Raw genomic sequence first — 12528 nt, 5'->3', positions numbered from 1 at the left:
GGTCAGCTGGTCAGACGCCAGTTTGGCTGCTGGCTTATCGAGTAAAGAGGCTGTCGTGGTCTCATATTCCCCCTGGTCATGCTGCTTTTGTGGTTTCAAAGTTGTTGTTATATATTGAATAGTCAACTTAACCAGGCAGCGTCTGGATGTCTGTTCATTGTGGTCCAAAAGGGATCTTGAAATGCTGCCATTCGCTTTTCGAAATGGCTTTGTTCAACAGAGCAGTGTAAAAGAAGACAGTGATTTGACTTCTTTCAATGGTTGTTTGGTGTGTTCACACCAAAGTCTGAATGGCTTTCTTATAAAACACTGTCTGGTTGTGTATATGTGTGAATTTGCCCAGCAGCTCAAAGCGGATATAACTAAGATTGGACTTTAAAACACTCTGTTTCTACAACAACTCACAAGTGAAAGATTTTTGTCCAACTGGCAGTCTGCAAATTATGAACAAAAGGTCCCTCTGTGTTTCACTGAATAGATGCCAGTATAGCTGTTTTGTCTTTTTCCTACTTTTGTGCACTGGCTGCCTTTTGTTTCTTATAACTATGCTCATAATTTGATAATTAAATGACTGGAGTCACTCTGTGTTTTTTTACACAGTCAGTCATTTTGCTTCAATCAGGATCAGGAGACAATGAATGGAGGAGCAATAGTCATTATGAGGATTGGATCTGAACGTTGGCCTCCTACAAAGTAATTAGACAATAATGAATAGTTACAATGTAATTACTAGAACAAAAAAAAAAAAAAACAGAAAAGGACGCCACTTTTCAATTAATTACCATCATGTACCATTATTTCCCCTTGGCCTTTAACTCCATGCATGTAAGTAGCACTCTAATTGTGTTTTTACCTAGATGAATGGTTCAGAGTGTTAAATAATGTATGGGTTATGGCTATTGAGAGCTGTGTGTGGGTCGCCCTGAGGCTCTTCTCACGCCATTGGCTCTGAGACGCCCAGCTGTCTACGCCAGCAGAAACGCTGCTGTTTTCTATTGATCTTTCCATACATGCCGTGACATTTAAAAGTCACTCTAAAAGCAAACTTTGTGGATGAGAACTGAATGAACCAAGTCCTGTAACGAACCAACAAACTGGACACATAATGCTGTCAATCATAGGAATGTATTTGCTAATTTAGGGCTTAAATCAGAAACTATTAGCGTGTTTTCTGCTCACAGCTCTGTTTTCAACTCCAAAAACAAAGTCAGATGTTGTTTTGAACATCAAAACTGCCATACTAAAGACTCGTAGATGACATTGCATGAAGGACACTCTCAGATCATCATAAAACCAAGATTTACGAGTCCTGGAGGTGTTTTGTGTCTGCCTAGCATTAAAGACGAGCCTCTGCGATGTCTCCGTTGTGTGTCTACAATGATGTGCTTCAACACAACTTTGTGGGAGAAGGAGAGAGGAAAGTTTGCTCTGGTAACTTATTTAATGGCAGTTTGTTGGTATTCTGTAGGGCAGGATTTGAGCAGGCGTGATCACTGTTCTTGATTAGATCTGCTCGCTACCCATGGTGCACTTTTCTGTCTTTCGTCAAGGATAGTGTAGCCTTTGAACATCTCAGCAAAGGATTCTCGCAGCTGTCATTACCTGCTGCATCTAAGAACTCAAGAGTTTCTTCATGGAAATTCAGTGCTGAAATGGTTCAGTGCTTATCTAAAAAAGTTTCTATGTTCAGAGAGGTATGTACGAAAGTGGCCCATTTTCTTTCAATCACAGCCATATAGGACATTATGCTAATGTGCTGTTACCGGCTTCCTTTGAAGTGCAACACTTTCCCTCTGCAGCAAAGCTATTTTTGGTTAACCTTTGACTGACTGTCAGATCCCAGCGACGGACTTCACCATAAAATATAAAATGGCCAGTACAGCTGCTTGAAGCTACCTCAGCCCTCCCCAACCTCTAAAGTTAACTACCTGTCAAGGAATTTATTGAGCATGCAACCTTACAGCTATGACACCACTCCTGCGACTGGATTGCCAGTCCAGACATCAAAGATGAAGGCACAATTTGTTTGTGAAAAGCTGCAAGAGACCCAATGTAATTTCTCATCCCTTGGTTTCACATTCCGCATGTATAAAGTTATACAGGTCTTTTCGGTTTTATACGTGGCAGACATCTGTCCGGCCTCTCTTTTACGTGAGGGCAATAATACAGGATGATGAAATGGAGGGGGAGAGGAATGGTAGAGATGATGAAAAGTGGGGTGATGTGAACAATAAAAATGAGGGGCTATAAATGACCTTAATCATGATGTCACCTTCTTATGTCCGGCATTTCAGATTTACTTTAGTTTTGGTGAAAACAAGACAGAAATGTTCAAGCTTTTCAGAAAAGTCTGAGACCACCAATGAAGATACTTCTATTTTGAATTTGTTTTGAGTACTATTGCAAATGATAATCAGTGACTTGAGTGAAAGCTTTGGTACCTAAAAAATGCACATGAATTTCAGAATATCTTATTGGAATGTCGCCCTTTTGCTCTAATGCTAGCACTTCAGCAGTCATAGGCACTTCAAGTTTCTGCAAAACCTGGTATCCTGTGTTATCCCAGTATGATCTGACACTGTTAAGAAAAAGTTCCTTGCAACATTGGACTGCTTGCCTTTGTTCTGTGTGGTTGAAGTCAGGTCCTCTGTTGTCCTTGGACAGCTTCAAAGCACATTAAGGCTCATTATCCTGCTGCAGCATGAATCCTTCTCCACAAAGATGCAAACCAAAGGGTGTAGCATGTTTTCTTAGAATGGAGTGCAACTTCTTGGTTGATTTGGTGCAACTCCAGAGTAGCAAAACACCCTCAAATTTGGTTCTTCCAACCACCGTGTTTCACTCCGGATTTGATGCACTGCCGGGTTATTCTGACTCGTTTGTCTCCTTGCATATATACTTCTTTTCCACCATAAATCCCAAAATTCTGATATCTCAGCCCACACCAAGCATTTGGACAATGCTTTCCTTCCTGAGAAGTAGTTTAAAGTCATCCTCTGAGGCCATGATTAAACAGCCTTCTTTCGAAAGGAACTTTTGTTAATTGGAGTTTTGTCCATTAAAGTTCCTTTTCTATCTCTCAATGAACAAACCTTAATATACTCATCCTGTTGAAGTACAGAGAGCCATGCACTGCCCTCTTACAAACCTTGAATGTGATCATTACTTGATGCTGAGAAAGCCCCTCTTTGCTTAGAGTAGTGTACATGTGTGTGTGACTTTGTGATTGTATGTGTGGACTTTTTAGACACACGTATTCGCTTTCAAGCTGTATGTGTTCGTCAGCAAATCCGAGCTTAAGGATGGTCAGAGTGGCAATTTATCCAGAGTCTGGTAATATTAGTAATCCCAGACTGCAAACATCAGCACTGAAAGAGTGTAGGAGACACTGAAAGAAGAGCTGAAGGAACAGACGGTTGAGAATAATCAAGCAAGGAATCTGAAAGTTCAATAGTTGCTGATGTCACCCTGAGAAGTCACCTTCAGAGGTCAGCGGAGGCAGCGGTGACCTCATCAGGATGGGACAGGAGTGGTCGGAGAGGGAAAGGGTTAAGTGTTATCTGGAGGGTTGTATCTGGATCTGCTCCGACGCACTTGACTGAACCACTATGGTCCCTGTACCTGCATGACTGGTGATGAGGAGGATGACACATCTGTGCTCTCTGCTCATAGTCTTAACAGTGACGGCTATTCGTCATGCAGACACGGTGCATCTGTCTCCTGACTGGAAGGCAGCTTTTGCCACAACATATTTTACACTGTCACCCAGTGCAATTTATGCATTTCATTGCAAAATAAATTGTGTTACAGCATGAACTGTTCTGGCCTCTTGTAAAGACAGAATGACCCAAACATACTGGGATGATGAAGGCTGTCCTTGCAAACTGTTCACTGAATTTCTCTCCAGACAGGATATGTTTTTATAGTATAGTCTCCCCATGTGGGTATATTTTGTTACTTGTTCTTTCTCAGATATATTTTTTTTTAATCTGAGCACAAACAACAAGAAACATTTGTAGTCATGTCTAAGGAAACGAAACAAAGCCTGGATTTTTATCAGTGTTACTGGCTAAGGATGGCAATACCTGTAGGTCTGTCCAAATCTGGAGTCTAGATCAAAATATCTCAATAACTGTTGGATTCATTTGCATTAAATTTGGTGTAGACATTTAAAGTTTTCAGAGAATGACTACAAACTTTGGGAATCCCATTGGTTTTATGCTAGGGCTTAAGATTAACAATTGTGTTTTTGAGTGAAATGTCTTTACAATTATTAGATGGATTGACATGAATTTCAGCACAGACATTCACGTTTTCCTTCCTTTTTCATCTCATGCAATCCTATAGTCAAAGTTTGAAACCGTTCAATATTTTGGTTTATGATTACAAGCCTGTAAAACTAATGCCAAGCCAATCACCATCTGCCATACTCTGTGTTTTTATTGCTGATTAGCAACATTAGCACGGCACAGTAATTTACACTCTACGTGCTTGAATATGGCGGTAGATGATGGGCATGACCTGACCATATGATGGATTGGAGTTTTAGTTCAGATTAGAAAAGGCTGTGGTTTTGGATAAATGTTTATAAAATTCACTTTTTTTGATATTTTCCGAAGGACATATTTTTATAACTTTAAACAAAAACAAATACAGTTGGGGAAATATGCTTATTCACATCCTTACCGGAAACTAAAAGAAAAGATCAGTATAACTTTCATGTCAATATGTAGCTTTGCTTAGCACAAAAAATAGGAGTGAGTTAGCTTGTTCTGTCTAAAGGTACCAAATCTGTCTACCAGCACATCTAAATCAGAATTACTTTAATAATTTGCTTTAACATTTGCTAAGTGAAAGTACACAAGAAATACAAACCGTTACACCAGACTATATGTACAAGAATACATTAAAAGACTGGGATGCACAGTCTGGAGTCCTGCAGTAACAGAGGCGATGATGTTGCATACAAACAACAACAAAGATGGCACAGGAAAACCTCATGGATGCAGCCTCATGGCTAACAGTACAGCATATCCATACACAATGCATCTTGTCTGGCTTGTGCAAAAGTTGACTTCTAAGCTATTTCTTGCCCGGGACTAACAACTTTCTGCAGTTCTCACTACCTGTCTGCAAAGAAATGAACTTTTTCTTTCACCAAATGCTACAGGTGCTTAGAAATAACCACGACATGATCATGCTTTCGTTGCTACAAGCGGATATTGCATTGTAACAGCAAACATTGCAGGAAAACTAATTAAACACAGCACGTTGTTAGCGCGGATATGTGCAGGATCAGCATTTCGTGATTCACCAGATAAGATTGATAACATTTTGTCACATTGATGAAAGCATCTCTCAAACATATTTGCTGTTGTAAATCAGCCGCATATAACCATAATTTCCAGGAGACAGCTCTAATGCCATCACCGCTCTTTCAATTTATCTTCGCGACATCTCTGACTCTTCCGTCCTCTTCATGTCCTCCTCTTTCCATCCTCTCTCTTCCCTTCTCTCCCCCTTTTTCTGTCACCATCACCCCCGTAGAGATGGGCCAGTTGGGCTGGAAGCTAATTTGAAGCCAATCAATACGAGTCTGTGTTTCTTCCTGTGTGTCAGCGCAGTCCGGTGCCCTTGTCTAACTGCCGGCAGAGAGAGAGGGAGCATCTGTTTGGTGACTAACGCCCTCTGACTGTAAATCTATGGCGGCCACTAAACACCACTCCTCCAAGCATTGTGCTAAGTGCAAAGAGCTATCTGACTGAATCCAAATGAGATTGATTCCCATGCCAAATCCAGTTGTTAAATGTGTGCACTGACAAATAGCCCTCTCAGGAACTTGATGGAGTGCAGGGATGGCATTTTAACTCATGTTTGATTGGATTTTTGCATTGAAACGCAAGGATTTGGGGTGACTCTTGGGCGTACAAACACCCCTCAGGAGCTGCACGTCCTTCACTTCGCTCGCACGCAACCACACTGATGCTCAGATACTGAATCTTCCCAAGATAAGCCCAGTCCCCTCCCTCTTCTCCCAGCCCCTTCCCTCCAACAGCCAATGACGGTGGCGTCTATTCATGAGCTGGAGTAGGAGCAGGCATGTGTGAGGCAGCCTGCCACAGGAGGAGGTGTGTCTCTATGAGGCAAAAGTGTGTGCAGAAACAAGAGTGCGCTCACACTGAGAGAGGAGGTGGAGGGAAGAGAGTGTATGTAGGCATGCAAGCGAGAGTCGGGGGGGAAAGGAGTGACAGGCAAAGAGGGTTTGACTCATCTAGTAACTGACAGACACACACCACACTGAAGGTTCCACAGTCTCCTGCTAAAACAGTGAAACACGTGTGCTCAGAGCGACAGAGGGGGATCTCTGAGGATACTCGGATGAGAGAGAGGTGTGGGGGAGCCAAGGAAGAAGAGCCCAAGTGTGTTTGGCCCCGGGGGGAAGCTCACATCCACGGCAGACAGCGCACACACTCCAGCGGGCTCTCGGCACGGTTTCCCTGACAACTAGAATGGGCTGCAATTTGTGCACCTTGCAGAAACGGGAGGAACACTACAAACTGCTGTATGAGATTGCACAGGTAAGAGAGACTTGGATGGTTTTGTTGAAACTTAGCAACAACAGTGGTGATGGCCATGGTGTGAAATTGGGCAGGACTGAATTGGATTTTCCACCGAATGAAGGCAAAAGTGTGCGAGGTTGAGTCGGAAACGCAGGGAAAACTAGTAGGGAGAAATGAACTAAAAAAAAAAGAGTTACTTCCAAGCAGCCAGGCAGAAAGCCAGAGTGTGTGAGTGTGTGTTCGTCTCTCCATCAAAGTGAGTGCAGCTAGTTATTTCTCCTCAGTAGCAGGAGATGTGAGAACAAGTTCAGCTCTTCTTCTTCCTGCGCTGCTCCGGGGGAATTCATCACATCTCCTTTCGCCTGTGACTGTGCAGAGGCAATACAGTTCAAAGGACAACCGGCAAATGTGTTCTGCTGTTTTTCCTTTGTGTTGTTTGTCACAAGTGGACTTCTCTCACCCAACATTTTCTTTTCTATCGCTGCTGTCATGTAAAAATCCTCCTTGGCTGTTTTTTTATGATGTTTTTGTACAAAACATCCCATTTTCATTGATGTGTTCAATGACTTTGTTGACTTTTTAAAAAAAATTCCAGTATACTAAAGCCTTAAAAACACACAAATAAGTATTAATTGTGCTACAACCACATATTCTCATATTGTCTCCAAAAATGAGCAGTAAAATATGGTGAATGAATAACTTGTCATGTTGTACTGGGCTTGGTTGGAATGCATTGATTAGATAGGAAGTGTCAGCAAGTGCAAATCTTTGTAAAAACACATTGTGAAAAATGTCACGTTTCTTCTCTCTTTTTCTAGAGACTGTCGCTGGTGTTTTTAACAGCACTTTAAATACAAGTATGCAATTAGATGAACATGCAGTGAACAGTTACGTGGTTTTATGGCAGAAGTATGGTTCTGTATGGAGCTGATTGTGGGAAAACACGTGGTTTGCTGTTGTTGACTACAGTACATTCAAACAGCAAGCCTGAATTCATTCATCATTTAGTAGCTTACACTGTTACAGACAGCGGTGAAACTGGATATGGCTTAATGACGCTGAACAATACAGCTGGGTACAGGTTAGTTTAGAATGTACAATACATCGTTATCATGTAGTATCATCCAAAGGGTCAGATTGTGTGTGTACATTTTTAAAACTCAGATTCTGTTTAGTAGTAAAGGCAGCAAGAATGTTACTTGATGAAAATTACGTTCAATGGTAACAAGGTAGCCAGTTGTGGTGTTAGAGGCTCTCAAAAATATTATCACTGCCATAACCTTCAATTGCTGCTAGATGCCGTTTTTATGAACCTTATTCACAGTGCTGCAGTCTCAAGCTTAATTATGCCCTCAGACTAAATGCCCCCATGCCTTAATGAGACGGTGGATGTCTGTATTGTCTGCCTGGGTGGATTGCAAGAAAATTAGCCATGTCGATTAAAAGAAAATCTAAGAGGTCATTCCTCCAAAACAAACGCTCAAGCAATATGTGAACACATTGGTAATTTAACACCGATTAGCTATTTAAAGATGCATTAAAAGGATGTGGCCAAAGAAATTATAATGCTACTATTGTTTAAAGGAATCGTTTTTATATCTTAGGAAATATCCATTCACTTTCTTGCCAAAAGTTAGGTGAGAAGGTTGATACCACTCTTATGTCTATCTTGTAAAATGTAGTCAGAACTAATCGCTGCTTAGCTTAGCTTAGCTTAGCTTAGCTTAGCTTAGCATAGAGACAGACTGTAAACAGGGAATTGGCAAGTTTCATCAGTTGGCAGCAATCTTGTTAGTGCTTCTGAGCAATTATTTCAGGCAAATCTGATCCAAAACTACAAAGTTTGGTAATTTTGCCCTAATTTCATATTTGTTTCCCCCATGGGATGTTCAACTGTCATCTTTAGCATTAATAAATTCTCCCATAGATTTCTATTCAGGATTCTTTAAGTGCTAATAAGTGTCTGATATCACGTTCATTTTGTACAAATGTAGTAAAAGCTAGTGGCTGGTTAGCTTAGCTTAGCGTGGAGACAGTAAACAAAGAACTGGCTAGCCTAACTTTGTCCAAAGCTAGCGCAATTTGGCTAACAGTATCACAGTAACACGTTATCTTTGTTCGATTTGTACAAAAGCTGCATTGTAATAATGGAAATTCATTGTTTAGCTGTTTCCCTGTGTTTCTATTTGTATATGCTAACTTAGCCAAAAACTGCTAGCTGCATTTTATCACTGCACAGATATAAGATTGTTTTTTGGTTCGTTGTGTGGCACAACAATGACAAACAGTAGTTATTGAATTTAACTCCAGTTCTGTGAAGGAAAAACAACAACGTAGGGTTTGTTATGTTAGCCTATATGATGAATTTTACTCTCCAGGTTTAGCCAATCAGCGCTGAGTTCCATACAGCAACTTTTCACAATAAAATGGCTACAAAATAGGTTCTACAAGGGCTATTCTTGCTGTCAGAACATGCACAATGGTTCAAGTTGTGCTAAAACAGCCTTCAAGTTTCTGCAGTGGAAAAGAGCCCAATCTTCTTTTCTATACCACTGTTTAGCTTGGCAAATGTGTATTTACTACCACTTTCAATCGATCAAATTACATTCACTGCATGGTAAATAAGGGCTAGTTTTGCATAGCATAAAGATTAGAGTTTAGCTTCCTTGGCTGACTGGCTGCAGATTCCATATGTGCATTTACCAGTTCATCTAACTCTCAGCAAGACAGCGAATAAATGTGTCTCCCAGCATTTCCAACTTTATTTTTTAGCTCAGATTCTAGAATTACAATGTGCATTAAATTGCAATTTCTGCATATGACACCAAAAAAAGACCTCAGGCAGTTTTCACTTGGCCTAACACTGCAACAGATGCAGCATAAAGTACGGCGTTTGCATAGAGATTGGCTAGAACTTACACAAAAATGACCCTTATGGTTTCCTCCTATTTCCGCATCACACTGTAGGTGTCCTGGCAGATGTCCAAGAATATTGTGCGCATGTGTGTGTGTTACTACTAAACACTGTGTGGTGTGTATGTGACAATCGGCGGACACCTACAGTTCTCATTAACAGTGTGAAAGAAAGTGGAGAAAGGGAAGGAAAAAGAGAGAAAGAGAAAGAAAGAGGGCTCACCAGGCAGTAAATGTGTCAGTGTGTCCCAAAACTGGAGGCTGAGGGGATTCTGCAAATCCAGAGAGACTCCTCAACAATCCCACTGTCTCTTCTTCCTTTTATCATTCCAGACTCATTTCTCCTGCTTGCTTTTTCATACTTTCTCCTTCTCTGTAACCTTCATTAGTCTCCTCTCTCCCTCCGACCGTCTCCCTCTCAGCAATCTGTTTCTCCCCTCTCTCATTTTACTTTGGCACACGCACACAACACTACAGATTTTAAATGTGTTTCTGTCCTGTTTCACTTCCAACAGTGCTACACAATAGGACGCCACCTGCTCATTATACTAGTGAAAAAAACCAAAGGATGCTGATAATGTAGCTAAAGCAGAGCTGGAACAGGTGCATAGTGTTAGTGGATTGGTGCTTAATGTGAACATTTGTCTAGATGCTGTGGTGTTATGTCTATTTCTTCCTTGTGTTACGGGCAGTGGGCCTTAACAATGTGATTTCTGGCTGGAAATGAGACATTTAACAGTGTGATTTAGTTGGAAGGGACAGAAACTTGTCAATTCAAGAACTGATATTTTGACTGCGACCTTAATGAGATAGTTGTCGGGGTTGAGGTAAAGGCTTACAAAAGTCTCGCCACTTGGCAGCCATCTTGGTAGCATTCCCAGGCAGTTGTTTTGGGCTAATGAAACCAAGGTCCTGTCTAAATGAATGGAATAAGAGCAATAACCACATTTTTAGTTGTCACCTGGAATATATAGAATCACCAGTCAAATCAGAAGAATAATGCTTAAAAAGTTTTGATAATTTCCCCAAAAATAAGGTTTCGTTCAACTGTTCCAAAGCAGACGATTGGTCAGTGACATGTCATACAGCTGCCATCTTTGGAATGACAGGATTCACCCATGAGTTCTATTGAGGATTATCTGAGTGGAGAGTCTTGGAACTGTGGTTTAGATCCGCACAAGTTCAATTCTGAAAAAATACATAAAATATAGATATTTATAGAGAAATCAATAAAATTTCAGCTTGAGGATTTCCAAAATCCCATTTTTAGGAAAAAAATGCCCATTGATCCACGTTTTCGCTTTTTTTTTTTCTGTGCATTGAAATTTGAGGTTTAAACGGCTATATCTCAGGAACTATTGAAGACAATCCAGAACTCTATTAGTGTAAGTTATCTAGTAATGTTTTTGTTTTTGTCATACAACTTGTAATATCTGCTCAATCAGCTATGAAAGTTCAAAAAAAATGATTTGCTTTTTATTTTTGTCATCAAGTATTTCGGTTTTAAAAGTATTCCTCATGTTTTTGTTTTGTATTATTGTGTAATGCAACTACATGTGGTTCATAAAATATCACTGGATGGTTTCTGCATTATCACTGTTTTTGTTCATTTGTGCTCAGAGATTTTTCATGACTTTTTACGTATTTCAACTCAGCCATAATCAGAGACACTTTGATCTACTTGTTCAAGACAGTGTAACAGTGAAGATTGAAGGCTTTTGTCTTTATTAGCTTTTGAGATATTGGCAATAAAACACCACCTTAAATTTCAATGTGTGACAAAATGTGCTGAAAGTTTTCATTATGTTGGGGAAAAACTTAATATCTCAATCTAAAATTTGAAGTTTCAAGAAAGTTTCAAGAAAATCAAAGATGGTTAAACAGAAGGCCCTTGATGATTTGTGGTAGAATAGCTTTTTACCTGATTTGTTGTATTTTACTATCTAGTTTCATTTAACCTACAGATTAAAACCTCCAAATAAATGCACAGACTTTCAGAAAGTAATCAGTCAATGCTGCATATATTAAAGAAACTATGTGAACTTTTTGTCCTATTACTGACCAAGCTAATAAGCTTGCGCACAGAGATTAAGCCACACAGGTTGCAGTAATTTCTTTTCTATGTTTTCTGTACTGGGCTGTTTTCTCCTGCTGGTATTGGCTTGTTTTCATCATACTTCATTTCATTCATTTAAGACTTTTTATTTGGAAGAGAAAAATGCTGAGCTAAAAAGTCTATTAACTGCTTCCATATAGAATATTTGCAGTATGGAGGCTTCCAACTAGTTCTGTGAGTGGTCACTCCAACATTACACTCCACAACCAAATATTTTGCAGTGACACACATAAATTTTGCCTTTCCACTTTCTACTGAAACCAAGCCTTGGGGGTGACTTTTCTTTTTAAAGAGGGTACATGTCTTTTGTGGATGAAAACAATGACAAAATGGATTGCAGCTATTTTTGGAGACATGGCAATGGTTCCCCCATCCTAAAAACAGGCATGTAGTGTTTGGAACGGACCAATTCAGCAGCTTTCATTTTGAAAAAGTAACAGAGCATTTCAGAAGCCAATTCCAGTTTGCAGCCCGCAGGCTTGCCCCGCTGTCTGCTGCACCACCGGCTATCTCTGTTCACACAGCTGCACCGCTCTGACAGGACTTGCTGGCTGCACGACCCCAGCTGCCCAGCGGCCGCCGAGAGATTTATGGCTCTCGTCAGACCATTTACATTCAACATTTCATTTGTGATTGTGTGTGTGTGTGTCTGTGCACACTCACACCGCAGGGCTCCATTTAGGCGGTAGCAAACACCGTTTCTGTGTTAAATTGTCCCACAGCCTCTGGCCTTTAGAGACTCAGAGGACACATGTGTTATATGCTTTTAGTTGGGTAAGTCTGCGCTATTGTACCAGACAATACTACACTATACAACAACACACAGTAGCTGTATTTATACAGGAGCTACTGCCCACCCTGCATGTAATATTCCCCCAATTAGCCGAGTTTGAGTGATTGGGAAGGACATCAAATTGCGCAGAAAGAAATCTAAACTGA

At 40.5% G+C, this 12528-nt stretch overlaps 1 protein-coding gene across 1 annotated transcript in view; it reads left to right on the top strand.

Moving 5' to 3' along the window:
* Positions 1–6180: 6180 nt before the first annotated feature.
* The window catches only part of pdzrn4 (PDZ domain containing ring finger 4), a 44335-nt gene continuing 37987 nt past the window's right edge, over positions 6181–12528 (top strand). Inside the window, exon 1 of the mRNA XM_023288316.3 lies at positions 6181–6578. Within this exon, the coding sequence (XP_023144084.2) occupies positions 6510–6578 (69 nt within the window). The 5' untranslated portion in view covers positions 6181–6509. The remainder of the gene's footprint in view (positions 6579–12528) is intronic.

This window comes from Amphiprion ocellaris, chromosome 21, assembly GCF_022539595.1.
Source record: "Amphiprion ocellaris isolate individual 3 ecotype Okinawa chromosome 21, ASM2253959v1, whole genome shotgun sequence".
NCBI classification, from domain to species: domain Eukaryota; kingdom Metazoa; phylum Chordata; class Actinopteri; family Pomacentridae; genus Amphiprion; species Amphiprion ocellaris.
The sequence above is the reverse complement of the archived record's forward strand: the minus strand, read 5'-3'. Positions and strand labels throughout refer to the sequence as shown.